General features: G+C 39.4%; 1 protein-coding gene and 2 long non-coding RNA genes across 4 annotated transcripts in view; 2 read left to right on the top strand and 1 right to left on the bottom strand.

The window, feature by feature from the left end:
* Positions 1-576: 576 nt before the first annotated feature.
* LOC120424039 (homeobox protein Nkx-2.4) overlaps positions 577-27,246 on the bottom strand; it is a 46,135-nt gene continuing 19,465 nt past the window's right edge. For both annotated transcript variants that reach the window (XM_039588063.2, XM_039588064.2), the window contains exons 4-6: positions 23,529-23,624; positions 7,513-7,599; positions 577-5,523 (exon numbers count right to left, since the gene is read on the bottom strand). In XM_039588063.2, coding sequence (XP_039443997.1) covers positions 5,026-5,523; positions 7,513-7,599; positions 23,529-23,624 — 681 coding nt within the window. In that variant the 3' untranslated portion in view covers positions 577-5,025. The remainder of the gene's footprint in view (positions 5,524-7,512; positions 7,600-23,528; positions 23,625-27,246) is intronic.
* LOC120424042 (uncharacterized) lies at positions 3,653-26,298 on the top strand. The gene is made up of 3 exons (XR_005606305.2): positions 3,653-3,779; positions 24,131-24,203; positions 24,272-26,298. It is a non-coding gene; the product is annotated as an uncharacterized LOC120424042 (long non-coding RNA).
* Positions 16,199-17,790, top strand: LOC120424043 (uncharacterized). Its single transcript, XR_005606306.2, has 3 exons — positions 16,199-16,875; positions 16,935-17,191; positions 17,278-17,790. It is a non-coding gene; the product is annotated as an uncharacterized LOC120424043 (long non-coding RNA).

Here is a 27,246-nt window from a genome sequence, read left to right as displayed (position 1 = left end):
CATCCCTAATGATTTAGCAAACTCCTCCGTAACCTTAGGGGGTGGCATGGCACCCTCCTAGAAAGCGCGCTAATTGCTATTTGAATTAAATCAATTTTGAAAAGTCGGCGTTGTCATCTTAGTTGGGTATACATGAATTATTTTTCGATTGTTATTTTAATATTTATTTTTCATTCTTTTTTTTTCTTTACTTTGCCTTTAGTTTATATTATTACCACATTCTAGATCGAATCGTCATTTATTTTTTATTTTCTCGAAATTTGTTACAAAATTTCTTTCCTGCTTACATCTTCTGTTTCCTCATCTTTTTGTCTAGATATTATCTCTTACACTGTACGATTTAAATTAAATAACTTTCTTCTCTTAGGTTGCTGATTTTTTGCTTCACTTTTATTAAACTGTTCCTTTAATTTATTTAAAACACGTGAGAGTGCGCGTGTGTGTGTGTTTTTTTGCGGGTGAGAAGGTCGCTGATAAAAATTTCAACTTTACCTGATAATAAGCTGCTATCCCTCTTCTGCTTTCGTTATTTTTTTCATCTGCATTTTTTAATTATTATTTGCTGCTATTACACTCGTGTGTGCTCATTTCCTTGGCGATTTTTTTTTGTTTTTCAATTGGGATAAGCATTCGAACTTTTGATTAAAACCCGCAGCGCGATTCATTTATATTTTAATAGAGTATATGTACAAAAAGGTGCGCTGCTGGGGCGCGGTCAAGTTTCGTTTATTTTAATTTTATTTTTATTTTTTGCTTTCTGTGCTCATCCTGATTATTTGCAGCCAATTGATTGATGACGGTGCATGGCGGAATTAATTTTTAATTTCATTATAACCGTTTCGATTCATTGATTCGTGGGATGGGATGCGGGCTATTTACACGTTAATTAAAATTGATTTATTTCGCGGGATTGGATTGGTTACCTTTGTTGCACAAAGCGACTGCTAATTTTGACGCAAACGAGTTTCTTTTCGGAATTAAGGATTAAGTTTTTTGATATTATTGCAATTCTGTCGATGTACTTTTTTTTTATTATACTCCGTTGTGCTGTTATTGGTGTCTCACAAGGTTGTTTCTTTTTCTTTATAGTTTTGCTCTATTTTACACGACTGATGCTCTGTAACAGTTGTACTCAGTACTCAAATCCTGTTTGTTTTACGCCGATTCTCGGGCATTGTAACCGAATGTAAAATTGTAAAAAAAAAAAATTGGAGACAAAACAGTCAGAAGATCTTAAAAAAATAAAAATAAATATTTTTGTTTACCTTTACGACATACGCCATTGAATACAGTAAATGTTCACTTGAATCTGTACTACTAAATATTCTGCAAGCAAATACTTGACGAAATTTCAGAATTAAATAAATTTTGTTAAAACTTTTAAAAGTATTTTTTATAAATGTTTGAATTGGGTAATAAAGCCCAATGTAAATTTGTATGTACAACGATAAAAAACACGATTAAAAACCATTTCTGATCACTTTTTTTCATTTTAATGCAAAAAAATATTGACAAGACAACATTTTTTCGATGGATCAACTATGGTCCCCTTGGAACGAGCTGTCAAGTAGGACCTTTTCTGTCAAGAAGGGCCGTGAAGTTAATTTTTCAAAATTGATTTAAAATCTATTTCAAATCCTTTGCGGTCGTTCAAAGGGTCATTGTACTCAGAAAAACAAGCTTTATCTTTGTGAACAATAATATCACAAATTTAAGCTTAATTTTAGGAACAATTGCAAAAAGGTTGGTTTTACTAAGAAAACAACAATGTTTTTTTTTAACACATTTACTTTATATCGATAATGAGCGATGAAAATTTTTACATCAAACACGATCAACTCACTAAAGGAAAAAATACCAAGGAAGAACGAAACTTTATCATATATTTTACGAGAAAGCTTTGAATGATTTTGTTATCATCTTTACATTTACAGATGACGAGTAAAACGCCACTAAATTTGCTTTTCAATTAGTATATTTGTATTTGTTATTGGGATGGGCTGGACATCTACTTCGACTAAGGCAAATCCGCAATGACTCGAGTGATGCAATCGCAATCTGAATAAATATAATTAAAAAAAAGGACTTGCATCGAAAAGCAATACTTTTCGTTACTATGAAGTCTGACACTTATCTTGACTTTCACTGAAAAAATCTGATTCAAAATGGGGAAAAAAATAAATTCATTCTCGTACGTCGAATTGGCCTACTTTTCTCTACCAAAAATAACAGAATGGAAAATTGATACCTTTCAATACAAGTGCTGAAAAGTTCAGCATTAATATTGAAAAGTAACATTTTCTAATTTTTTTTTGGTTGGTAAGCATATGAAAATTTGTATCTTAAAATGTAATTTTCTGATCGATTTAGTATCTTCTGCAAAGTTGTAGACTGTAATTAGGACTATTCAGAAAAAAATATTACGCTTTGAAAATACTTATTTCTTTATTTAACTTTTTTTTTCCTAAGAGTTGGATTCTTTTGAGCCAGAGTTCATTATGGTGCAAAGTCTGTTTTCAGAGATAAGAATTTTTGAAAAAAAAAATTCAGAAAAAAAATCGAAATGGTGAGCACCGTAATGGAGTTATAATCACTTTTAAAGTTATGTTTGGTTGAGGTGCTTTTCTTTCAAGAAGTATTTTTAAAATGCGCAAAAACGAAAACAAATCGAAAATATATACCCAAAAGGGGCTGTAACTTGAGAACGGTACATTTATTGAAAAAATTACTTTTCATTTGTAAATTCGGTTCGGTTTTGGTTTTTGTCCGTTTTTCAAAATTTTCAAAATAAAACATTATTTTTTCTCCGGAATTACATTGAGCATGTCATTTAAATCACTAAAACATATAAAAAATTGAAAAACAAAAAAAAACTTGTTTTTGGAATTTAACATTAAGTAACAAAAAGTTGGATACAATTAATCGTTTTTTTTCGTGTTTTTTTTTATTTTTCGACTGGGACCATAACCTACAACTTTGCCGAAGACACTAAATTGATCAGACATTTCCTTCTCCAGATGTAGAATTTCATACATTTACAAACCCATTTTGACCAGCCCCTAACATTGAATGCTTTTTGGAAAAATAGCGTTGCAAAATGTCTTCATTTGGCATAGGGAATTCAAGTCTCATAAAAAATTACACAGCAAAGCCAACTTGCGAAAACGGAGAGAGTTGGGTCCTAAAATTAAACTTAGATTGCTTATATTATTGTTCACAACGATAAAGCTTATTTTTCTGAGTTAAATTACCCTTTGTACTATGTTAAAAATTAATCTCGCGGTCCTTCTTGACAGAAAAGTTCGTACTTGACAGCTCTTTCCAAGGGGACCATAGTTAATCCATCGAAAAAAGGTTGTCTTGTCAACTTTTTTTTGCTTTAAAATAACAAAAAGTTATCAGCAATGGTTTTTAAACGTGTTTTTTACCGTTGTACATAAATATTTACATAGGGTTTTAGGACCCTATTACTCCAATGTATAATAACCACCCGGTGAGCGTAATCCCACGCCTGCGCCACTGACAGCAACGGCGCTGCCAACCTGACAGAAAAACCACGGCACAAAGACGCCTCCTTTTGCGCGTAAACGTCAAAAACATCGAGAGGGCGTGCGCCGCGTGCGCTGACCAGTCAGTCGCAAGGAGTATCGTGAAGATGGAAGATCAACCTTGTCAAATCAAGATCAAATCAAAATATACCGGTAAATAGAAGTTGTTTGTAGAGAAAAGTGAAATTCCGCGTGTTTATCTGTGACCGGAAAAAAGTCCAAGAAAATCCGGTGAGTGTTTACCTGGTTGCTTAATAGTGGTTCGCAAAACGGCTTTTCAAAGTGGAACCAATTTACTGTTCGCCAAAAGTAGAGAGTAATGTGATCGATCATTAAAAATTATTTATTTATTTTTTTTGCAAGAAAGAAAAATTAGTGGCTTTTGAGAACCTGGGGTTGAAGTCAAGAGACCTTATGAAAGTTGAAGGCGAGATCGTATTTTTTATAATTATGACTGGAAGTTGTTTATGGAGTCGATGCGGTTGTATCCATCCAGAAGCTGTCTCTATTGTTTGATTCCGTTTGAAAACCTGGTTTAGTGAAAATCCTTTCTGTTTGTTGGATCAGCTTCGCTAGAATTAGCGATGTTTTTTCGCTGGATCAGGAAGAGCTGCAGGATTCCAAAATCAGCCAGGGAATTTATTTGCGACATCGCAGAATTACACTCTCGCCGCAGATCTTCGTCACCCGTAGAAAAGAAAAATCTCTTCTAACCGATCGAAACGCGACAATTTTCCAGCAAAAAATGTCAAAAACTAGACAAAATAAAACAGCTCATTTACCAGTAAGAAAAAAGACATGCTTGTGCTTGAACATCCTCCTACTTTGTAGATGTAAACAAAGTGGGATCATTCGAAAATCACGTTACGCATTCTCTCTATTCATCACTCAGGTGTTTACAGTTTGCTAAATCTAAAACCGTCCACATTGCCAAAACCACATTGTAGATTTTCTTCCAAAAAACTGTTTTGAAGTTTTTATTTACACTTTATTATTTATCATCAGTTACCATGCCCGAGAATGCTCAACTTTGTCCGCAGCCTGCTGCGATAGCTCACCTTCCTCGGCAGACTACGTGCCAAACCAACCGCCTTCTTGTGATGTGATTCTATTTCCCGCTGTTCCGCCATTTTGTGTTTTCCTTCTCCCTCTTCTTATTAGCTAACTCTGCTTAGTATCTGTTCTGGTATGTACAATTTGCGCGTATGAATGTATTTCTTTGTGTAAGTCCTTTTCGTTTTCACACGTGTCGGGGAAAAATTGCTGCTACAACTTACCTAAAGTAATATATATATATTAATTTATAAAATTAAGTAAAACGAACTACCCTTCTCTCTCTCATCGGCTAACAGTGTGCTTGTGTTGGTGTTTTTTTTCCCCACACCAACACATGGAATGCGTAATCAATAGAATGCTTTGTGTTCGCAGGAACAGAAAGAATCAAAAGGGTTAAAACAACCTAACAGATCAACTAATATTACCAGGCTCGCGTCTGCAGCGGCAGGTAGCTTCCGCACTGCTGCTGGTGACTGTTGGCCATGAAGTTGTTCTGGTTCCGGTACGCCATGGCCAGCGAGTTGGTCATGAGGCTGTTATTGCACGGCTGCTGCAGCATCTGGCCCGTGACCTGGTGCGTTTGGTACGGCGACAGCAGCGACGACGTGGGCGTGTCCGGCGAGTGCGTGTGGTTCGAGTCGCTGGTGAGGATTACGCTGGAAGTACTTCCGCCACCGCCGCCGCCGGACCCACTTCCGCCTCCGCTGCCCAGCGAACTGCCGTTCACTTGCTGCTGTTGCTGGGCAACCTGTTGTTGCTGTTGCTGCTGCTGGTGTTGTTGTTGTTGCTGTTGTTGCTGTTGTTGTTGCTGCTGCTGCTGCTGCTGTTGAGCAGAAGCACTGGAATTAGAGCCGCCGGAACACGGCTTGCCATCTTTAACTAGTACTGGTACGGCCACACGTCGTGGTGAGCTGGCTGACTGGATGAAAAACAAAAACTGCGTTAGTGGGGGCCCAAGGAGTTTGGTGCAACTAACTTGTTAAAATGGTGTCAAGAATCAATCCAGTTTTTTAAGCGAAAATGGCGTTCGAATGGTGAACGCCCGAAATGTCAAAATCACGCAGTGGTACCAACATTACGAAAAAAGTGTGCCATGGCATGACAGCCGCATTTTTTTTCTTATGTTGGTGCTACTGCGCGATTTTGGCATTTCGGACGTTCAACATTCGAACGCCATCTTCGCTTAAAAACCTGGATACAAAAAAAAGAATCGTCGAAGAGCTCAACTCAAGCTACAGTAAAGCTTGGAACATGAATCATGATTATCCGTCGAACACAGACGTGGATGCAGAACTTTGTAACCAGGGAAGGTATTTGCCGATGGGCCTCCAAAAAGCTTTTTAAATTTATTTTCTTCCAGTTAAGGAATTTACTGTAATCATGTATGGAGCACATGTAGATATTTTACTAATGAACAACTTTGTAGAACATTGTTTTGTTCTAAACTGAATGCTGTTGACATTAGAGCGTAAACAAAAATCCCCTCACCATCGCGAGTGAGGGACGCCGATGGTGGCATTTTTAGACATTGTTTACGCTCTAGTGTCAACAGCATTCACTTTGGAACAAAACAATGTTCTACAAAATTGTTCGTTTGTACAAAATCTACAATTGCTTCATACATCATTATAGTGAATTCTGTAACTGGAAGGTAATAAATCAAACGAGGGCTTCGCGATGTTTTTTTGCCATTTGCCTACCCTGTTTGTAACTGTCATCATAAACTGCTTGTCATCGACCAATAAACAAATCATCCCCAGAGGATTGTCGGGCTGACAGATTTTGCAAAAATCGAATTGGCGCAATGTTCTGTGTCAGCAGTCTAAATTTTGACTAGCTGCCAAATACCAAACAATTTTGTTTCTTTTGTTAGAAAATGGCCTCAAATGGTTTCAAGAAAGTCAGAACAGCTGTCATTTGGTTTCCATGTACAAGGATTATTTGCTCGAACTCCGGCAATGGAGTATCCGAGTGGTGGAAGTCTTTCTAGCGAAATGAATTTACCTGAAAACGAGTATGTTTATGGCACCGTGTTGTGTGGAAAACAAACAGCTGTCACTTCCAAAAATCACCCAGTTTATTGTTTAACATTTTGTTGACTCAATGTCAGGGTAAGATTTAGCAAATGTCGATCTGATACCTTGTACACTCAAACCCCGATGGTTTGACACCAACTGTTGTCAAACGAACGGGGTCACGTTTTAGTTTGACACCCCTTTTACACGGAGTTCACACACACTACCAACCGTTTGTTTTGATAATGTGCGTGAGCGCCGTGTAAAAAGTGACAGTTCGTCACTTTTTAGTTTGACTTTGACCAACCAACGGGGTACAAACTAAAAAAGTGTCAAACGAAAAAGTGACCAACCACCGGGGGTTGAGTGTATCCGGGCAATTTATTTATGGGGAAGAAGGTCACAAAAAAACTGTGTGGAAAACAAATTACATCCTGCTTCGACCGTGTTAGTTATCTTTCGTTAGAAAGCCATGTTTGACAATCCGCTCCATAAGATACATTGTTGCAAAAAAAACAATGGCATGTAATCGCACGTTCAAAATCACTCAGGTTTCGTCAAAACCGTACCTACTCAGAAATGAGTAAATGGGGCATCTGTCAAATTTGAGTAGATTTCACTGGGATCTGAACTTAACTCAATTTTCTTTGAATCATGAGTGAAATTCACTCAAACCTGACAGAAGCCTCTTAACCTCATTTCTGTTTTGACAAAACCTGAGTGATTTTGAACGTGCGATTTTTTCACCACAGACAAACAGACGTAAATCTCTTTATAATTCAATCAATCAGGTTTTAAATTCACAAAAGTGACACCATTTTAACAACAAAAACAAATTATTCATCTAACTCAAGAAGCCGATTCTATCCTCCAGGGCAGGACCACACACTCACCTGGTTGTGCTGGTTCTGTTCGGCCATCGCCTTTTCCTTCGCTTGCCGCTTGCATTTGTACCGGTGGTTCTGAAACCAAATCTTAACCTGGAAGGGAGAAAAGCGAAAAGAAAAAAACGAATTAGGTTAAAACTTGCAGAAGACGAAAACAAACCGGAAGAAAATCAGTCAAAGCAAGCGTCTACCGAACGACGCTTTATGTCCCTTTTACAGTAGTAAAGGAATCGGAGAGAAGACCCGGTTGCTGCTGCTGCTGACGCAAGAGAATCGCCAACCAACCGAATCAAGTCAAAGCCCAGAAGGTGGAAACAAGATGGCGCGCGCCCGGCAGCCGGGACGATCCCTTTTGTAGCGGTGTGTTTGTGCGCAAGGAAGGAAATGGAAAGTCTTTGCGTCGTCGAAGACGACGGGAAGAAAAAGACAGAACCGTCGAGAAAGAGCCCGGCAGAGAGCGAACGTTTTATGAGACTGCCTCTTGTCGACGCGCTTCATTGTGTGCGCAAGAGCTGGTAAGAGGCCTGCTTCAGACCCTCTTCTGGCATCTGCCATCCACCACAGCGCGTTGAGGAACTTCCTCGCGCTGGCAGTGCTACCTTGGGAACGGTACGGTTCCGGTCCACGTGGCCCGCTATCACGGTAGGCCTTGCGATGCAGCTTCAAAGGAACTTTTTTTTCTCTTGCTTTATTTTCTAATTTCATTAGTGCCCCAGAGAAGGTGAGTCAAGGTGTGCCATGAGACTTTGAAGGATTGTCGTCGTCGTCGTCGTGCTGTCACCGGCGACGGGGTGTTGACGCGCCGTGTCGTCATGGCTTGCTGTGGTATTTTGCAAGGTGGAGCAGGGGTTGACGGACAAGTGTCAAGTGAGATTAGGCCTTTCTGGTCGTATCACACTTCCGGGTTTAAGTAGACTGAAAATTCTAAGTAGACACCGGTGGATGCAAGACATAGCCGCGGTGAAGCTATCTTCAAACGTTTGTTGTTTTGAACTTGAATGCCAGAAGTTTAAGGTTTATAGTTATCTTACTATCCAGATTTTTAAGCATGGAGGACCTTACGAACGCGTGAAATGTAAAAATCGCGTAGCGGTACAGACATTACAAAAAAATAAACTAACAAACTGTCAACATAAAATTAGTTCCCGAACTGTCAAAATGTTTCTCTTAGCTAGGTATTTTTAGGCACCTGTCCTCAAACAAAGCATAATTTTCCCAGACAAACTCATCATCAGGTCCCACAACCACCCCCTCTCCAAAAACCTAACCTCTAAATGCTCGATATCACTCGCTCGCCAAATTGGCGACGCTCTAATTTATTTGACAGCTCATTTGAGCGATGACATACGGCGCCGCCGCCGCTGCGGTCTATCAACAACAACAATGATGCCCCCGCCGCAACACACAATACTAGCCCGGCGAAACGCCCTTTTGACAAAACGATTAGAATCGATTAACCCCCGCTTGTCAGCGGCAGCTTCTGGGAAAATAATTACGAAGGGGCGCTCGTGTGAAATTGGCTCGGGTTTGTTTACATACGCGCGGCGCGGGGATATAAATATTGCACGCGTTATTATTCCCAACAAAAGCGGGATAACTGTCAAGCTCATACGCGTCTATTTCCGTTTGACAACACAACGACAACAAATAAACGGGAATTTTTCAAAACGGGCGCGTGTGCGCTCCCATTGTTGACGTTTCGTTGTTGTTGTTGTTGTTGTCATTTTTTCCTGGAGAAATAGAATAACATACGCTTCTGTTGGGCGTTAGTCCGTGTCGAATTATGCAGAGATATATCTCGCAGTAGGCGAGAAAGGTCAAATTTTCCGGAAGCTGTCGTCCGGAAAATTTCCGTATATTTTTATGTGGTACAGTAGGTGTAGGGGGCGCCCGCCGGTCGTCCGAATTTAAATTGGGAAGTAAATGTCGTGGGATCGATTTTGCATAACAATAGAGAGGGGTGGACGGCAGAAGGAATTTTTTGAGGGTGTATTTACTGAATAGACCTGTTTGGAGAAGGAATGGGAAAGGTTGCTGACATGTAAATATGAAATGAAGGATTATTTTTCAATTTTCAAAAGATTTTTTGCTGGTTTCTTTTGAGGAGTTCTCTAGAATTTCGCAAAAAATATGTTTAAAATATTTGTATTCACAGTAAAAAAAACATGGTAAAATTACTTCTAAAAAGGGGTCAACTTTTATGTCATAAAAAGGTTTAATTTTACCTCTAATAATGTGTAAATTTACATCTGGCAGACGCTACGAAAATATCTGTAATCCTAAAAAAATATCAAACCGGCGATAGTTATATCTAGCTTACTAAGTCCGCGCCCCAACTCGCACGGCCAACTCGCCGCTGTGAAAACTGGACGATCAAAGCAAATGTACCTCTATGTGCTCCGTACATTGTATAGTGTATTTACTGCATATACGGTTTTTTCCTAGCGTCTGCCAGATGTAAATTTACACATTATTAGAGGTAAAATTAAAGCTTTTTTCTGACATAAAAGATGTACCCCTTTTTAGATGTAATTTTACCATGTTTTGTTTTACTGTGTTGTTTAGCAGAGCCGATTCCCTCAATCGAATTTCGCTACTTTGAATGTCCGCATGTTCGAACCAAGGGAATGATGGAATGAGAGGAATCACAAATCCGTATAAATAATTTCAAGATTGTTGAGGTGTAAACCGAAAACGCGATCAAAAATTAAAGTGGAAGAATAAGGCTTTTGACTGCTTATTTAATTGTCGGTGTACAGGCCGCCGCACTGTTTAATCATTTTCTGACGTACATTCAATTTTGCAGTCCAAAACCAGTCATTGAACTGGAAAAATAAAATTCTTTTTCAAATTTTCTTTTCTTGATTTGTGTGCACCTACGTCGAAGACCAAGATTCTTTACTTTTTGCTCTTTGGTCTGACAGTCTTGGTCTGACAGATTTGGTCTGACAGCTTTATCATGGATATTGGTCTGGTCTAGGCGAGGGATAGGACACAGCACCTTCCTGGTTCGAACGTATTCGAATTAAAAGGCACTCAAACGTCAAAATTGAGTTGTCAAACTAATGTTTACATTTCGACCCCTTTGTTCGTCGTTTTCCGAGCTGGTGGTTTCGCGCTGTCAGTCGTTCCAACTTGCGAATTCAGATTCGCTAATTTGAATGCAGTTTCATTCGAATTAACGAATCCACTCTGAATTTAGGTGTTAATCTGATCGGTTTGGAGTCTTCGGCAAAGTTGAAGTTACAATTAGGACTTTCGGGAAAAAAGGCATACGGAATAAATAATTAATTTTTTTGATTAACTTATTATCACATAAACTCGATTTTGACAAGCTTTACTCCCTTCGATTATTTTCATTTTTTGATATGTTTTAGTTTACAAAATGTGCAACTTTTTGAGCTATGAGGAAAGTGATATTTTTTTTAAAGTGCATCGTTTTTGAGTTAAAACCATCTTTAATATTTTCAGTAAAATGTCTTTTGTTTTAAGTAAGTAAAGTCCAAATTATTTACTATTTTCTACAATTGATCCCTCAATTTTCAATTGATGATATCTTGGAAACTATCAATCATATTTTTAATGATGTAAAATTAAAGTCTTAATTTTTTTTTCATGAAATATTTTCAGATTATTAAAATTACAACTTATGTTTCAATTAAAAATTAATGGATTCAACATTTAATGACTCTTATTAAAAATTCCGATATTGAAAAAAAAAACAAAGCTTCCAAAATAGGTAAATTCTAAACTTCAAAAACTAAAAAATTTTAATTAATGAAAATAAAGACATAAAGCTTAAAATAAAAAATAAAAAAAGTTTTTGAATAAAATTGTTATGTTCTGATATTCTTAGATTTGTAAATTCCAAAATGCTTTAATTTTGAATTTTATGTTAAATTTGAATTCTTAAATTTTTGAATTTTAAATATTTCAATCTAAAACTATCCGAATTTTCAACAAAAAAAATCAAAATTCCTTAAATTAAAGTTTTAAAAATTCTGAAATTTAAGAATGCCGTCATTTTTGCCGCCATCTTAAATTACAGAAAATTGAATATCTTTGTAGCATTTTTGCAGTCATATTTTGGGTTACAGACCTACATTTTGAGAAAAAAATTAAATTTTCGATAGATAGTTACGATAGATTTTCAAACTTTCTTATTTTATAAATACGCATGTGTGGATCAATCGGACCGCGCACTGGACTCACAATCCAGAGGCAGACGCAAAAATTCTAAGTGTTAATATAGGTATTCGGTGCCCTCTCCCTGTGCCATACCTTCACACTTAGGAGACCCGGGAGGCGAAGTCTAGTTACAGACATTTTAGAATCTTCAAAACTACGGGAACTATCGATATAATTGTTTATTCATCCCCTAAGTTACTATTTCCATAGAGCAGCGATTCTCAACCTTCTTCTAGGCTGGTACCCCCTGGCATGTAAATCAAGTAGGCCCGGTACCCCCGTTGAGAATCGCTGCCATAGAGATTAACAACAAAATTTGGCAATTTTCAAATTATTTCAGGATTGGGTCCGTAAGTTCAACAATTTTAGAATAATAATTTAGATTTTTAAAGAATAAGCTGCGTACCGCTCAAGACCGTTTCTTGAGCGTTTTTTTAAATAAAGTTTTGCGTTCCTTTCGATCGAGCTCCGTACTAGCCTTATCTCTGACAACAGTTTTAAAATACAAATTACTAATTTAATTTATCATTGTTTAAAAGTTTATTGCATTGGCTGTCAGCTATGACTACGCCCAAACCAAAATCCGGTGACATTTAGTGGTGACCAAGTAACTGACCTCCGTTGTCAGCTATACTGCCAAACAATGACAAGATGAGAATGGAATGGCGCTATGGTTTAGAGTTAGATTGTCTCATAATGCTTTGGTTTTATTCCCGGTGAAAAACAAATATGTTCATCTTCAAAAAGTTTTTTTCGTTTCGTCCAATTATTGCCTAATGTAAGAAATTAACTATTCATATACTGCTTTGTAAAAAAAAAACCATGGCAAATCTAACAAAACATGTTCTTCATTGACTACATTGCCACATTGGCTCCAAACAATAAACGATACATTTCCACGTTTCCTCACAAACTCCATTCATGCTTTAAAAACGCAATTACCGGTTCTTTGCGGCCGCGATAATTATGAAATTGAATAATAAAGTTATCTCTCGTTTTCACTCCCACACTGAAATACCCGCTCAAATCCCCTCTCCATTTCTGATTCATTAAATTTAATGAATCGTTCCGAAAAGAAACCCAATGATGTCTCCGTCAGGCCATGCAGCAGCAGGCTCATTCAGACGTGACCGTTGAATAGACTCCGTCCTAGTTGGCCATGATATGTGTGGATAATTACGGCGATGATTCTGTTGCTGATGAGATAATGAATGAGATACCGCCGCCACGACGTCGACGACGACGCCGTGTGTGCTGTGCGAATCTAAATGCATATTCTTTCAGGGGTAATCCACGAAACGTCCATAGAGGGCGCGCCAAGAAGTAGAAGAAGAAAAAAAACAAAATGGAGGCAAATTGTTTGAGCCGCAATTCAATGGAGCGCAAAATAATTAGAAATAACATTCACAAGTGGTTGCTGCAGGTGAATGAAAAAAAAAACTCCCAGCGCCATCTTTCCGTCGGGTCAGGAACGGATCCCGGCTGAATGGGGCATAAATGGCCAGTGCGATGGTGAGGTGGGGACCGTCGAAAGTTTGTCGATGATGCAGATAATGACACCAGTCGACCTCTCCCCTAGCTTTCCCACGTGTGAGTGATAACTAGAGCAGCCATTTTTTTCCTCGCTCTCTTGTCTCATCTCATCTTTTCAGAGCAAATGAGTCTGAACAAATGTGTGTGTGTGTGTGTGTGAGAGACCACTCGTGACGGCGCTCGAGTGCCTTATAATAACTCACTAGTGGTTACTTTAACTATAATATATTTTCATTTCTTTTCAAATCTACATATTTAGAGACCCTGCTCTTTTTACTCATTTTTCAATTTCGGAGTGTGAGCGAAGCGGGGGCCCTCCACGCCACCGACGGCCCCAGCCAGCCTTTTTTGACGTGAGTGAGAGAGTGAGCAATGGAGAGTTGTTTGCACGAAGCCCTTCGGGTTTCTTTCGCTCTGTGTGACCCAGCAGAAACAGAATTTGAAATGAATATTTACATCGTCGAATGGATTTTTATATTCTTCAACTCGTGGTCAACACAGTGCTAAATAGCACCAGAAGTGCAATGATAATGTTGACGTGTAATGATGCGGTGTGTAGATGATGATGGTGAAGAAATTACGAGTTGATAGTTTGAATTGACACTTGTGTGAAGGTTTGCGGACATGTGAAGACTAACTTGTTTAAGTGTAGAATTTTTACCCGAAATTAGTAAAATAAGCTTAAAATATGTGTGATGACGAGACTAATTTGACAGTTCCTGAAGCAATGTCAGTTTACAATCAAAAATCCTACTCACTATTTGTGTTGTAGGGTCCTTGCTACTCAAATATGATGCAATAAATGTTGACCGTGTAACAATAACTCAAAAGAGTAGTTTTCCCACAAACGTATATGATTGACAGTTTGATGCTGCGTGTTTATGTTTAAAGGCTAGTATGCAGATCGGAAGGAAAGGGGTCAAGAAACAGCTTTACGAACAGCAGAACAAAGGGGAGGGAGCGATTTCTTTGGGCTTTTCTTCACCCTCTCTGACTTGCTTGCGCTGCCGCTGCTGCCCATTTGATTTTTTTCTTGACCGGTTCCTTCCGAAGTGCGTATACCGCTTAAACGATGAAGATAGTTGAATGCTTCGAGTAAGCACACAAATTTATGCCATTTACTGACCAACAAGATTACATTAATGCACTTTTGATCAACATGTATTCTATGTTGATGCACCATTTCTCGTCTATTTGATTGCACAAACATTCACACATAAGATGAGAGCTAAACCGCTTAACGATAGTCGCCGTAACCATCTTTTCACTTGCGCTAACCTTTTCACAGCGCTAAATATATTAAACTGCTTCCAACTACCGGCAATATTTTCTCTTGCCCATGCTTCAGCTGTTCACATGAAAAATAATCACGAAACATGTTTTTAATAAGCACGCACTATCAAAAAAAACAAACGCCCTGCGTCACTTGACGTTTAACCTATTCTCGTCGAAGGCTAACGAAAACCGAGCGAGCAGCAAAGGCCTACCACTAACACCACCAACAGCGCTTGTAAGAGTAAGCCAGTGATGCCAGGAGACTTCCTCTGATAATAGAAATAAGGGCATTCTCGTCGGACGAGAAAAGACTTTGATTTTTTTGTAAAATGCTTGTAAAAAAATAGAAATAACTTTTGGTAAAGTCAAATTAAACAGAAATGTTCACAAAAAGCTGCTCCACTGGTTGGTGTACTTGGTTTTAGTAAATTTCGAGCATCATAGAGACACCCTCGCTTAGAGTGATGGGAATGGGTATTAGGGTGGAATCTAGTTATATGGAAAAATTTAAAAAGACAAAAATCCAATCAGCAACATATTTTTTGGGTCCCTTTGAGAGTCCCAAACATCCTCCCAAAATTTGGGAGCGATTAGTTAAGCCCACGCTTGGCGCAAAGCGAATGAAATTTGTATGGAAATTACTATGGGGAAACTTGAATTTTTATTATTTTTTGAAACTATCACCGTAGAAGTATAGCCCTGGATGTCCTGAACAACTCTCCCGAAGACAGTATGGTGCTTAAGTGCGTCACAAAAAAGATACAGAGTTTTCAAAAGTAGTGTATTGAAATAATCAGTGAAACTCACATTTTCTGCCAACATTGCCGAAGGAACCATGAAATACAAAATAAACACGATTGTTCTTATATTTTGATGAGCCTTACGTAAAATCGTTATGAAGAAATGTTCAGAAGACATTATTTAGTTAAAATGCACCCCAATTCCTCAAATATATTATAGTTTACGAAAGTTTACTCTTGACTTGGCAGTGTTGGCAAAAGGTATGATTTTTACCGAGTATTCCTAAATGACTCTCTTGAACGCTCTGTAGCTTTTGTTAGAAGCAAGTTAGCACCATACTGTCTTCGGGAGAGTTGTTCAGGACATCCAGGGCTATACTTCTACAGTGTTAGTTTCATAAAATAATAAAACATGAATTTTGTAATTTCAAAAATGTGAAAATGCAGGTTTCCCCATAGTAATTTCCATACAAATTTCATTCGCTTTGCGCCAATCGTGGGCTTAACCAATCGCTCCCAAATTTTGGGAGGTTGTTTGGGACCCTAAAAGGGACCCAAAAAATGTGTTGCTGAAGAAACCAATTTTCGATTCCACCCTAATGGGTATCTTGAGTAAGGGAGCGTTCTTTTATAACGTAACGCAGTTGGGGGGAAGGGGGGTGGTCGGAGACCGTTTTATGCTCCATAAATTTTTTTAAAAATTTGTATGGAAATTTTGTTACGAGGGAGGGGGTCTAAAAATCCAAATTTTTGCGTTACGTAATAAAAGAACGCTCCTTAAGGGCACACAAGGTCATTGAGGGAACGAAGAGATTCACCTGCAAACCTTCAAAATGGAGCAAATGTGTATTTAAAACTAGGATTAAAAATAGGACATAAGTTGTAGTCTGTGCGGCGAGTGCCGAAGATGAAATAAATAAATAAATAATTAACAACACCAAAAATTGATCAATTAGTTTGGTCAAAGCGCAAAAATTCCAGGACCTGCCATATTTTCCTAAACAACACCAAATTGTTCTGCTGGGGAATTCCCAGATGTGTCAAACGATGCTTTTTTATGCCAATCGAAAAAAAACAAAGTCCAAAAGTCAGAACCACCCACAACAGGCCAAAGAAAAACAAAACTACCCGCACCAGAACGCCAAACTACCCTGAGACGGAAGTGACTTCGAGCTTTGCGGTCGCAACGAAAACAACAGTCCGTCTTATACCTCACGTTCCCATGGTTACGGGGCAAATCCTCCTTCGTCGTCGTCGCCTTAGTCGTTTCAAGGCGGATCCAAAATCCTTCAAAATAATGAGCCCAAAAAGTTAAAACACAAACAATAACAGTCGAGTTTCGCTTTTGGGCCCTTTTCCCTTTTTGGCTTCTTCGTTCATTGAGGAATTGGCAATGGCTTAAGCCGTTGCCAAAACAGACAACTAATTATTTTCCTACCGGATTACCGCGTGGAAGGGTTTAAGCAGGAAGCGGAATTCCCGACTGCTGACAACAAACCACCACCAACGCCACGAGAAAATAGCTTCGACCTGATCTGAGTTCGAGCGGGCGGAGAAGGACGGCGAAGAGGAAGTCCGGGATTAATATCAATTAATGGGAACGTTTTCATCGCCTTTCACGTCAATTATGGTGGTAGAGGGTCCTATAATAGCTTAATTATAGAGCAATCTTTAACCGTGAAGTTATTACAGATTGTGAGACGGCGAGGAACCTTTCGGGATGTGGAGGAAAGCGAAACAGTTGGTGCACTTGCCGAACAAAGCAACCCGTAATCATTGTTGCCTGGAACCGCCAGCATCAGCTACTGCGATTGCAACCACTAATCCGCTCCATCCGCCTGCTACGGGTTCTGCATGAGGTCGTACACGAAAAGAAATCGGAGAATATTATTACCTTTTTAATCCTCACCAACAAAGAACAAAAAAAGCATAACCAAAGCAAACCAAAGGTAAACATTGCAAAACGGCAGAAGTCCGCAAAAAAGCGTATACGCTTCGTTGATTCGCTCATCCCGTCCCGTCTATTCCCACGCAGCTTACGGAGTCCGTCGGTGCCTAATTAAAGCGAAATTTGGTAAACGATTACCCCAGCGAAGGCGTCTTGTGTCATCGCGCGCTGACAAGCAGGCGGGCCGCCGCCGTTAGCAACAATCAAAGATGGCGGCGCGCGGAGTCGTAGCTGTCATGGCAACCCGACTTTGATCTCACTGGCTTTGCTTCCCAGAATCGACGATTTTCTCCGACGTACGGGGCAGGCGGCTTCGACAGCCAGATTGGAGACACAATAATTAACGATAATTTGCTGACTTATCGTTTGGCTTTGATGTTGGGGCTCTCTCTCTCTCTCTTTCTCTATGTTCATCCGTCGGAATATCACTTCCAGCCGAGTGAACATGGTTTGGACAGTTTCACTTTATTAAGTTGGGGAGCTGCTGCATCGGCTTTGATTTTCGTTTGATGATTCGTTGCGTTACAGAGCGGATTCGTTTATTCGAATTTCGCTACTTCGAATGCTCGATAGTTCGAACTTATTCGAATTAAGAGCGAGTCCACGAACAGGGCATACCACTTTGTATAGGACGTCGTTTGGGCCTCACCAATCTGCCTGAAATTTTCAGGGGTTGTTTTTACATATAAAACTAGCATCTGGCCAAAATATGAATACTCTAGGTTAACGGGAAGTGGGGCATATCGGGACAAAAAGTTTGAAGGTTCAAATACGTCAAAAATCTTAAAAAGGCTATAACTTAGGCCACAGACAACAGACGTTTTGGCTCGATCACCACCTTGTGTAAAAGCTTGCAACGGTTTTATTAAGAATGGCAAGCCGTTTGTGGCGCTGCCGTCGCATAGGAGATTTGACATCTCTCCCGCGCTGCTCTCAAGTTTAAACAACAACATTGAAAAGCACGTGATTGGGCGCATTGTCATTCTCATCAAATGTTCATGCCTCTTTTTCGTCGAGAAAATTGATGTGTAGACTAAAAATAGTTTTGAAATGTCGAAGGTAATTATTTTGATAATCGCTTCAGATAACTTTAAGTTAAATTCAGAGCAAAAAAGTCAATTTATAAAAAAAAAAACTTAGCATCATAAAAATCATGTTGGTGAGAATCAGAATGCGGCTCCTGCAAAGGCTGCGGTGCACTGCAGTCTACATTCAGGCTTAATCTTGCAAGTGGCAATAGACTACGAGATAGCGTTAGTTTATCATCCGCCATGTTTTTACACACGATATTTAAATTATTTAGTTCTAGCTGCTACGTCTGTTGTCTGTGCTTAGGCAAAATTCAACTTTATTTCAAAATTCAAAATGCATCTGAAAGGGCTTAAAAAATGCAACAAAATACAGGGAGAAGCATCCCAATTGGTTAAATTTAAAGGGAGTTATTGGCATTTTAGTGAAAAATAGCATAAGTTTACATCAAATTGCATTTAAATCCGGTGGTTTAGTGGTTAGCGTGGTAGCTTCTAAACCCCAGTATGGCCTGGGTTCAATCCCAGACGGACCCGGTGGCATTTTTCGAGACGAGATTTGCCTGACCACGCCTTCTATCGGATGGAGAAGTAAAACGTCGGTCCATTTGCGTAAAAGAGGTTTTGGGTGACTCATAACACATAACCTTCGGACGCCTAGAAATGAGCAGAAACTTGCAACAGAGACTTCAAAAGACCCGGGGGTCGTTAATGTGGATTATTTTGCTTTTTTTGCATTTAAATTTAAATGTTTAATGACGTGCAAAAGTGTTACATCATAAATGATGTAACATTCGGAAATATTTTTGTGTGTGTAAGTTATAGCCTTTTTAAGAACCTTCAAACTTTGTGTCCCGATTTGCCCCACTTCCTGTTGACCTAAAGTGCTCATTTTTTGGCCAGATGCTAGTTTTATTTGTACAAACAACTCCTGAAAACTCCGAGCACTCGGTTCCGAGCTTTTGACAGCTGTCAGTCGTTCGATTGCAGTCCCATTCGTACTAGCGAATCTACTTTGTACAAATAAAACTATTTTATCGAGAAATTCAAAATGAGAGTGTGTGCGTGCAACATGGAGTTAAACTTTTCAAAGTGCCATGGCAATCTTCACAGTAACTTCACAGAAAGTTTAACTCCATGTTGCACAAACTCTCACTTTTAATTTCTCGATATGCTTTCTTGTTGAAAATTACACTTTCGAAACGTCAATCAACAGTAAGGTAACATTAACTCTGAATCGCCATCTGTCAAATCAACAGCCCGAAAAAGAATGTACGAGATTCGACTCAACAAACACTTTTTTCAATCAATAAAATTTTACGTTAAATCTTCTCAATTTCACAAAAGCCTTGACGTTTAGTGTTGATTTAACAAAAAAAATGAGTATCTGGAATACCGGCAAAACCCATAAAAAACTTGAGAATTCGACTAAAAGCTTGAAAATATTTTGAGTTTAGTTAAAATGCAACAAACTCCTCCAGTTCCAAGATTCAAAAGCATTCATAATTTTTTTTTCTCTGTTATGCAAAGTGATTTGTTGACATTTGCGACTCCCCCAGCAATCGTCAAACAATACATATTTGTTGCCTGATCCGGCAGCAATCTTGTATGATTTGACGTTGGCTGGGGAGCCGAAAAAGAGAGGTTTAACAAAACCACACGTGGAAAGTGTCAACATTTCACGCGGACTTGCCAACCTAATCCGCTCGTGACAGATCTTTGTTTTCGCAAGACACTCTCCAAAGAAATGACTCATTTCGAGTCGAAACAACTTCCACCATCCTTTTTTCAGTGGGTCACAACCACATGATATGATCTATCAAGATTTCGGGAATTTTCTCAAGTTGAATCAACAGAACCGCCTGCTGCGATCAACCAAAAGAGTGAAATCAAAGTTTTTACAACTTTGCTTGATCTGCTCTCTGAATTGATCAGCTGCCAAAATCCCTTTTTAATGGGACTTAAACCCAGAACTGGCTCAGCTTGGTGTGTGCAGCACCCTTCAGAGCGAGATCGACCTTAAAGAGTTTTTCCCCGCACAACAATTGCGACTTCCCGTCGGGTTTTTGCGAATCCGGGCGTAAAACCAACCAACCAACCCGACCGACATCCAAGGGGTTTCCCGTTTTTTTTTATTTTTCCACGCTCTATGAAAAAAGTAAAACCTCGAACCAGCTTCTTGCAATTACAACAAACGCTGGTGGTGAACAACTCTATCGCAACACAATAGGGTAAACCGCTGCGCGTCTCGAGGATGCTTGTTTTTCTTTTCATCCTCGAGTTCTTTTTTTTTTTTGCAGGGAGGATGGAAAAAGGCACGGCCTCCTGCGCTTCTGCCGACGTGGGCCCCTATTCGTACTTGGGAATTTGGACCCAAAAACGCGTGATAAACTCGGGTATAATAACAAAATGTGTATTAATCAGATTATGAGCCGGGCACAACGGAGAAATCTGTATTGTGCTCGCGGGATACCGATCGAGAATTGAATGGAAAAAAAATCTCAAGTGTCTGCGAATCTTGAAAAAAGAGTCCAAAGGAACGACCCAGTTTACCTTCTATTAATTTTTAAACCAAACACCCAATTCGAAAAGTATTACCGAAAAAAAGGATTATGGCACCTCCGACTGCGCGAAAGCGCGCGACGGGAAGTCTGGCAGCACTGTCCCAATTTGGTCGAGAAAACTGCTGCTGCTGCTGCAGTTCATTGAATTTGCGTCACTTGAGATAAAACTACTTCTGGCGCTGGCCGGCAGAGAGCGTGCTCAAGTGACACTTCGTTTTAGAAATTTAATTTATAATAAAAAAGTTTCTCCTCTCTCAACCGGTGCGGTTCCCGATTTGCTGCAGCGGCGACTCGCTAAATTTATAAATGTCTGTACTTGTGTCCGTCCGTCAAGTGCAGATTTATGCTTGCGTGTGTGTGGGTGTTTAGGTGGTGTATCCACTTCCGCAAAAGTTTGACCGCGGAGCGGACGGAACTGATGGCGGCACAGACACAGTCTGTGTGTTTCAAATAAATTTAGCGAAATAAAATATGGCTGCCAAACAAGCGCGTCCGAATCGCTATTTTTTCGGGAGTGTCCATCCACTTGACTTGTGTTTGTGTGTTAATGTGTGACTGAACGAGACCACTTTTCAGTGTGTGGCGCTAAACGTACCACTACACTGCTAAAGAGCAACTTTTATAGGTTAGGTTGTGGTAAGAGCAAGTTTTAGAGAATAAATTGACGCTGTTTTTGTCCCATTTGACTTCAATTCAATGCATCTCAATTTAAGTCAGTGTCGATAGTTGATTGAATCGAACTTTATAAAATGAATCAGCGAAATCAAATTTTGATCGAACGCACTGGCAGCACTGCTGTTTAACAATACACATCAAGTACAGTGGAAATTCACTAGTAAGAATTTAACTGCATTTGGAACAGTGCATTTCAATTTGCTCATTAGATCGACTTACTGACAGCTGTCAAAAACTTTAAAGCATGTGCCCAGAAGTCGTCAAACAATCAATGGGTTAAAATATAAACAACAGTTTGACGACTTTTGTTGATTTAAAAAACAAGATTTTTGTTGAATCAACGCTAAACGTCAAAGCAAGTTTTTCATAACAACAAAAGAAGGAATTTAGAGGATTTGTAGAGCGTGTAACCACCAAGAGCAGATTTCAATGCAGCCTTTGATTAGGTGAAAATTCAAAAAAGGCAGACATTTACAAAAGGCAGATACAGAACGGATCCGCTAATTCGAATTTTAATACTTTGAATGCTCGCTAATAAGAATGAATTTGAATTAAAAAGCACTAAAACGTCCGGGCACGTGGTTTAGGGGTTTGAAAGCTGTCAGTTTCAATAAACGAATTCGGACTCGCTAATTCGAAACCGTATTTGTATGAGACAGATATTTGAAAAAAAAAAAAACAGAAATTTGTAAAAGGTAGATTTTTGTCAAAGACAGATATTAGAAACAATCAGATATTTTTAAAAGGTAGATATTTGTGAAAGTCATACATTCAGATGGGGAATACATTTGATTATGGAAAACATTGGAACATTCAACTTGGGGAGACATTCAAATAGGGCAGGCTTTCGGAAAGGGCAGACGTTCGAAAAGGCAGACTAACTTGCGAAATGGGCATTCAAAAGAGGAAGACATTTAGATTTGTTCAGCTTAAATAATTTCTGAATAAAAATATGTAAAAAAACAACATCAACAATGTTATTTTGTACCTTTACCAAATGACATTCTGTCGCGTCCAAAACTAGTCAAAAATCTAATTGAAAGATTTTTTTTCCACTTCCACTGATAACTTGGTGGAAGTCATGCGGCCGGAAGTGTCCGGAAACGGTTCTAAATCGAAACAACAAGAGCGGCTCGAACACGCCCCCAAACAAATTAGATTAAAACAATCAAAATCGTTTCAAGTGGTGGAGTGATGTTTGTTTTTTTTTTGTTTTTCATTCAATGTGTGAGTGTGTTTTCGAATCCCTGTTTGCCGGAACCATCATGTGGCACATCATTATGGGCTCGTTGTTGTTCGTAGTAAATGTTCAAGTGGTTTAGCGTGTGCTTGATTGTTGGCACTTGATTTTGAACTGTGTAGCAGACGTGTTTAGAACGATTGCACTTTTTGCACTAGATTTAAAATGACTATTGTCTCTTTTTTCTGAAGCATCGTGTTTTAAAATAATCATCCATTTTTTGACAACTGAGGTCAGTGATGGAAGATGGTTCACTAAAAGAGCTTCTTTTGACACTCACTAAGAGAAAAATCGAAAGAGAATTTGTCGCACCTTTCTTTTGTACGGAATATCGGAAAAGAATATCAACATCAATTTCTGGATTATTGAGCGCAACCTTGATTTCACTATTACATTTGTAGAGTTTTTTTATGGGTCCTATAAACATATAAAAGACTATAGTTTATAGGACCTTTAAAAAAACACTAGATTTGCAGCTGAAACGTTACATGTTTGTAAAAAAAAATTCGTGAAAAATAAAATTTAGAGATAATCTTAGCTGAAACCTTAGTTTTGTATTCTCTTGATCGTCATCGTTCAACAACAAGAACAGAGAAACCTATAACGATGATCCGAAGGTGAGCGCTCTCCGAACATCATCAACAGAGAATGATTTTTGCTCATCTTTGACAGCTGTTGACAACGAGGCGCGTTTTTCGCTCACCAAGTGATGCTCATTTTCTGATCATTCGTGATCATGCTTCACAAGCCTGCTTCGCGAAAAAGGATATTCCACGATAAATCAATCGATGAATATTCATCGCGCAAGAATTGAGTAAACGTCAAACTTACCTGCGTAGGCGTGAGATGTATCAGGCTGGCTAGGTGTTCCCGTTCGGGCGCTGACAGGTACTTTTGTTGTTTGAATCGTCGCTCCAGCTCGTACACCTATAGACAGACAACCGGGAAGAAAAACAGAGAGAGAAACGTTAGACTTTATTACATCGTGGGATTCTGCAGGGAAACCTCGAACTACACGTTAATAAAATTGAAATTAAATTCCAATCAAGGCACTCGGGGTGTGTGTGTTTTCACGTCACGTCGCCTACTCTGTTCCGTTTCTTGACGTTCCCCCACCATGGCAAGCTGCGCGACGACGACGATTGCTCCGGTTATACAGCCAATAATGGAGCAGTCTCCAAGTACGGCGGTCGTATATTGTCATTCCGATGCATTTGAACTGGTATTGGTGTGTCGGTCAACAGACACCAACACCACCACCAAGAGCAAGCTGGAGGATGGCAGTAACGTTTCTGATTCCTTTCTTGCTATATTAGTTTGTTGATGAAACTTGGCATTTCATCTCGAGTGCTTTGTAAATAGATATTCCCAAGCGAGTGTATTTTTTTTCGGTCCAACTTTTTGTTTATATAAATGTTTCTTCTTCCCTGCAGGATGGATGGGGAGAAGCTTCTCCGAACCGTAAAAGGACGAAAGGATTCTCTCTGGAACGCGCCCGGTAGCCCGGTACACATGAAATGTTATTCTATTTAGACTTTATGTAATAAAAATAATAATAATAATCCATTTTCCAGAGGGCGAGCCGGAGTCTGTGTGCCGTCAACTGCTGTGCTACTGCTCTGTGCAAATAAATCATCGTCATCCTCGTCGACGGGTCCGGAGTCTCCCGGGCAACCATCGCAGTAAGCCATGATGACAACGCAAGCCGAGGTTGGGGAAGATTTACGGGGATTAAATATGACCAAAACGGTTTTCCGCCGGAATGATGAACTGTCGGATGTCGAGCAGTCGAGGGAGTCGACCTATGAAATTTAATTCCATAATGAAACAATTTAAAATGTCAAGTAATTACGCCTGAGCCCGGAATTAATTCCATTTTGATGGATTGTCGGTCCCCTCGATCTGCGGCGTTGGATGAAGCGGCGCAAGTAGGCGATGCATGTCGGCGTGTCGTGCGTGGAGCAGTCAAGGTCGTCAAGGCCTGCTTGTTGTTTTTGAGCCTCTCGCTACGGATGCTTCGATTAATCAAGCACCTTTTAACAACTGTCAACATCTTAGCGCTTCTGTGTGGAAGCTCGCAAGAAGAACTACTGCCGAGAGAGGTGCTATACTGTTTAAATATTTGCTTCATTTTAATTTTAAGTGGATGTCACTCTCCGGCCGGTACGCGTGAACGACCCCTGCCGAATCTTGACAGACGACGACGTCGTCAACATTGGGCTTTTGTTTTCCTTCTCCAAAAAGAATCAGCAAATATTGTTTCCAGCGCGTCAGCGATGTCGGGATAAACATAACCTGGTTTAATCCAGCGAGTTCAATTTTCATCAAATCAGCACAAAAATCCATCCATCCAAGCAATCTTCGAGCAGTGGCCCGGGTTGCTACGATTCGTACCTGCACCGGAGAACGAATCTTGCTGAACAAATATTTGGCTAACTTTTTTGTCGTTTGGTTTGTTTTCTTCCCTCCTCCCGGAATTCCTCGCGGACTACTGTTGCTGTCTTTAATTTTAAAGTGCCTTCGACGACGGTTCCCCCCAGAGTTTCGCCAGGACGACGGCGACGATCAACCTTCTCGCTGTCTCCACTCGGCTTTATTTGTAAATACTTTTATGCATGTTTCATGTTCGTTTTCCAAACACTGGCAGTCGTCAAATATTTGGAATGAATTTTGTGACCGGTCCCCCGATTGCAGTAGGCTACCGACGGATCGATGAAGAACCAAATAGGTACGGCAGGGTACGGCAAGGGCATCTCCACCGCCTACCGCTGTGGAGTCGCTCTAACGACGGTTGTAACAAAAGCAAACTCTGCGTCAAATTAACGCAAAATTCCCTGCACGCTCAAACATTCCTACCCAAGCTCGCCGAATGTTTGTCACTCTTCAGCAGTGCGACAAAATTTTGAAACGTCAAAAGCGCGAACGGGAGGGAAACAGAAAAAAAACAACCACTCACGCACACTAGCCACGTGCGCGCTCGTCACTTGCGGTGACGACCACTTTTCCGTTCTGTTTACATTTACTACCGCGCGACTACTACATTTGCGATCGGCACGACAACGAGTTGTTTGATAGTTCAATATCAACATCATTAAGTTGGCGCAATGGCTGCGACGGCTGTTGTTTTTTACTATTTCAAAGTTTCGTTGTCGCGAGCTACCGGATTACGTAAATCGAGTTGTGTGTGTATTTGAGGTTGTGGCCGTCGGTTGTGGTCGGCAAGGTTGGAATTAGCAAACAAAGTTTGCGAAATGAAACGAGGACAATGTTGGGTAGATTGAGGTAAGGTAGCGATTTGTTTGCCCTACATCGAGGTAATATCGGTCCTACAAGAGAACGTTATGAAATATTTCTTACCCTGTAGAACTTTCAAACGTTAAAATCTGTTGTCAAATGGCATGGTCGTCGTGTGACAGCTGTCAGTCTTTCATTTATCGAATTAGGATTCGGAATGATCTTCGAATGCAGTTCTTTTAAAGTTGTCGGACTCTCAATGCCTTTCTCAATGTATACTGGATTGCGATAAATTTAAATTCATTTTACGATTGCTTCACAAACATCCCTCCATATTTCTAAATGCATTTTACCTTCCAACTTTAAGTGCATTTTGAATAGCACGCACTTTTGGATAGCAAACCCAGGTGCTTTTGCAGTATTTTTTTCAAGAGGAAACGCATTAAAATTGATGGATTTTTGCCACATGAAGCTAAACTTGTGACTAGCAAAAACGAACATAACCAAACTTTTCATAATGCTTTTTTTTGTTTCCAACTAAAAACGCTCTTTATTCGAACTGGACATTTCAGAACGGGCACTTCAAAGTACTTTTCTGATGTTTTAGCATGTTAGAAGAGAAAACGCATTAAAACAGAAGGACTTTTCCATTTTTTTATTTGTTTTTCTTTCAAACTTAAAAGCACTTTGTTTTCATTATTTACCATAGTTCTTTTTTATCGCTTTATTTTGATAGTTAGCGAATCAGAATTTACGTAACCTAACTGTCTTTAGAAGTGCTTAGAATTGGGTACTAAAGCCCTGTGTCAATTTTTATGTACAACGGTAAAAAACACGATTAAAAACCATTTCTAATAACTTTTTTTCATTTTAATGCAATTTTTTTTTTGACAAGCCAGCATTTTTTCGATGGATAAACTATGGTCCCCTTGGAACGAACTGTCAAGTAGGAGCTTATCTGTCAAGAAGGACCGCGAGGTTAATTTTTCAAAATTGATTTAGAAATCCCTTTTAAACTCTTTGTGGGCGTACAAAAAGTCATTGTACTCAGAAAAAATAAGCTTTATCGCTGTGAACAATAATATCAGCAATCTAAGCTTCATTTTAGGACCCAATTGAAGTAGTTCAATGCAATTTAGTAGTAAGGTGACGTAAAATCATTTACAAACAAATATTCAAGACTGTTTGTTGTCCGGGTACATCGGTTCTGGTTAGGAAGTAAAAAAAAAAGTTAATTTGTTCTTCCGGCCTGATAAAAAAGGCGTCCGCATAAATTAACCCGCATTGACAGCTCAATTGATGGACCCTTGCGGCC

The sequence above is a fragment of the Culex pipiens genome, chromosome 1 (assembly GCF_016801865.2).
Source record: "Culex pipiens pallens isolate TS chromosome 1, TS_CPP_V2, whole genome shotgun sequence".
Taxonomy (NCBI): Eukaryota; Metazoa; Arthropoda; class Insecta; order Diptera; family Culicidae; genus Culex; species Culex pipiens.
Note: the sequence above shows the minus strand (reverse complement) of the source record. Positions and strands in the feature narration are given on the sequence as shown.